Source organism: Eimeria mitis, genomic scaffold (assembly GCF_000499745.2).
Source record: "Eimeria mitis Houghton genomic scaffold, Emh_scaff4995, whole genome shotgun sequence".
Lineage (NCBI taxonomy): Eukaryota > Apicomplexa > Conoidasida > Eucoccidiorida > Eimeriidae > Eimeria > Eimeria mitis.
In genome coordinates, this window is record NW_013573294.1 from 1 (window position 1) to 2,290 (window position 2,290).

At 44.9% G+C, this 2,290-nt stretch overlaps 1 protein-coding gene across 1 annotated transcript in view; it reads left to right on the plus strand.

Moving 5' to 3' along the window:
- Positions 1-1,447: 1,447 nt before the first annotated feature.
- The window catches only part of EMH_0079050 (uncharacterized protein), a gene marked incomplete at both ends in the record, with an annotated part of 1,128 nt that continues 285 nt past the window's right edge, over positions 1,448-2,290 (plus strand). The window contains 3 exons of the mRNA XM_013500073.1: positions 1,448-1,598; positions 1,706-1,999; positions 2,202-2,288. Of these exons, the coding sequence (XP_013355527.1) occupies positions 1,448-1,598; positions 1,706-1,999; positions 2,202-2,288 (532 nt within the window). The remainder of the gene's footprint in view (positions 1,599-1,705; positions 2,000-2,201; positions 2,289-2,290) is intronic.

The following is a 2,290-nucleotide window of genomic DNA, read 5'->3' on the forward strand; positions in this document are numbered from 1 at the left end:
AGCAGCTGCAGCAGCAGCTGCAGCAGCAGCTGCAGCAGCAGTTGCAGCTATAGCAGCAGCTGCAGCAGCAACTGCTGCAGCAACTGCTGCATGCAACTGCCTACATATTCTGTTGTTTCTTTTTCTGTCGCCTCTCTTCAAGCCCCAAGCGCTTCCAGGCCTCAGTGTACGGAGGCCAAGAAGGGGTTTTTCTTTGAGTTTTCATCGATATTGTCATAAATGTATTGTCATTTAGGTTATTAAACGTATTTTTAATTTATTTTTATTTATTTCCTCATATAAGATCAAGGAAACTCGCTCAACAGAGTGTGTGGCGGCTCAGTTGTTCACACCGCCTTCACTTAGCCCTTTTTGCAAGGCTTTTAAATAGCGTAAAGAAACTCAGATGCATCTACATGTGAATGTAGAGCAGCTTTGATACATAAGGAAACAAATAACCAGTGGACTCGACCTCCCGGTGGGTGACCGTGACCACTGGTCTACAGCTCACCCCGCCTCTAAATCGTCTATTTAAAAGACGTTTCAACTTGAAAACAACAGCAAAAGAAACTCTTTTTATGCTGCTTTTTGTGTGCAGCTGAGCAAGTTGCAGTGTTCGGGGGCAGAATACGCCTGTTTAGTGATATCCTATGGCGGGGTACCGACCGCTCTCTCGCCTGAGATTGGCTTTCTTTTTCGAGTTTCATTCATCAAAAGAGTGTAAAATTTAATTTTAATAATATTATTTAAATTTCGGAGAAAATCTCGAAACTTTTTCCCACAAAATGTTGCGGGGTGTGCAAGCGGAAAGCTGCCGCCGGCGTTGGGGTTATTTCAATACTGGGGGTTCCTTGCTTGCACTGAGTGCCGTTCAGCTTTCTGCATGCAGCTCAATATACTCGCAGACGAAAAAAAAAATAAAACTTTTTTTTATTTTCTTTGCCGATACACCACAAATTAATTCTTTTTTTTATTCAGGTTTTTCACGTTGGCTCACCGCGCCCGCTCAACTGAACCGAAAAGGTGTATTGAACACGTAGTGGGGGGGAGCAGCTGAACCCGGTGATTCATGTGAAATAAAGTAAATTAAGATAAAATTAATATAAATAAAAACAATTAAAACAATCACAAGCAAAGTAAAACAAAGGAAACGCATATACTGGCAGCAACCGCTTCAATCCGGATAAAGAAAATGCGAAACTTGCAAAAGAGGAATTGAGAAGAGCACGAGAAAATGAAAGCGAAAAGTTCGTCAGTAGCGGCGGCGTTTCAGCAGAAAAGAAGAAAAAAAGAGACAAATACGGGGGGGGTCCGAGGGGAGAAAAGCAAATATAACCAACAAATTTAACATAAACACAAACAAACAAAAAAAACAAAAGCAGTAAACTTAAATATAAAAGATATAAAGGACGAAACAAAGCAGAAACGCATCATCGACACGAACAGCAAGCGAAACAACTGAAATCAGATGAGGGAGAAACTGCAGAAACTGCATTTTTCTTTTTTTCTTTTTTTTGTTTTCCTTATCTTCGGTCTGTTTGCGGTTCTTTCTGAGCAGCAAACTCCACTTGCATCAGCAGCAGCAGCAGCAGCAGCAACAGCAGCAGCGGTAGCGACAGGTCCAACTGCAACAGCAGCAGGTGCAGCAGATACAGATGCAGATGCACTAGCAGCAGCAGCACCATACACAGACGCATATATAGCAGCGTTTGTGAAANAGATACAGATGCAGATGCACTAGCAGCAGCAGCACCATACACAGACGCATATATAGCAGCGTTTGTGAAAACCGACACACCAGTAAAAACAGAAGAAGAGGGAGACGCAGCAGCAACAGCAGCAGAAGCTGCAGCAGCACTCTCTCCTGCTGCTCCCTGTCCTCCTGCGTGTTCTTCCTTTTCAACTGAAGGCTACCACGAAGAAGAGGGGGCAGCGTTGCAGTGTATAGACAGCTGGGGGCGCGCAGCAGCAAACGAAGAACAAACAAAAACAGAGCAAAACGCCCCTGGCTTCCTTAGAGGTAAACTCACCCTGCAGCAGCAACAACACAGGCACAGTTCAGGTGTATGTACACCTATCCTCTCTCTTTGTATGCGGTACATGTAACACAGAGAAGCGAATGCCTGTTATCTATCGCCGTTGTTGTTGCTGCTGCTGTTGCTGCTGCTGTTGCTGTTGCTGCTGCTGCTGCTGCTGCTGCTTTTTGTGTGGTGGTGGTGCAGCCCCTTTCTGCGCGGGCCACGTAGACGTCTTCTTCCCCTCAGGCGAAATTCATCAGCAGCAGCAAACTGCTGGCAGCAGAAAACAGCAG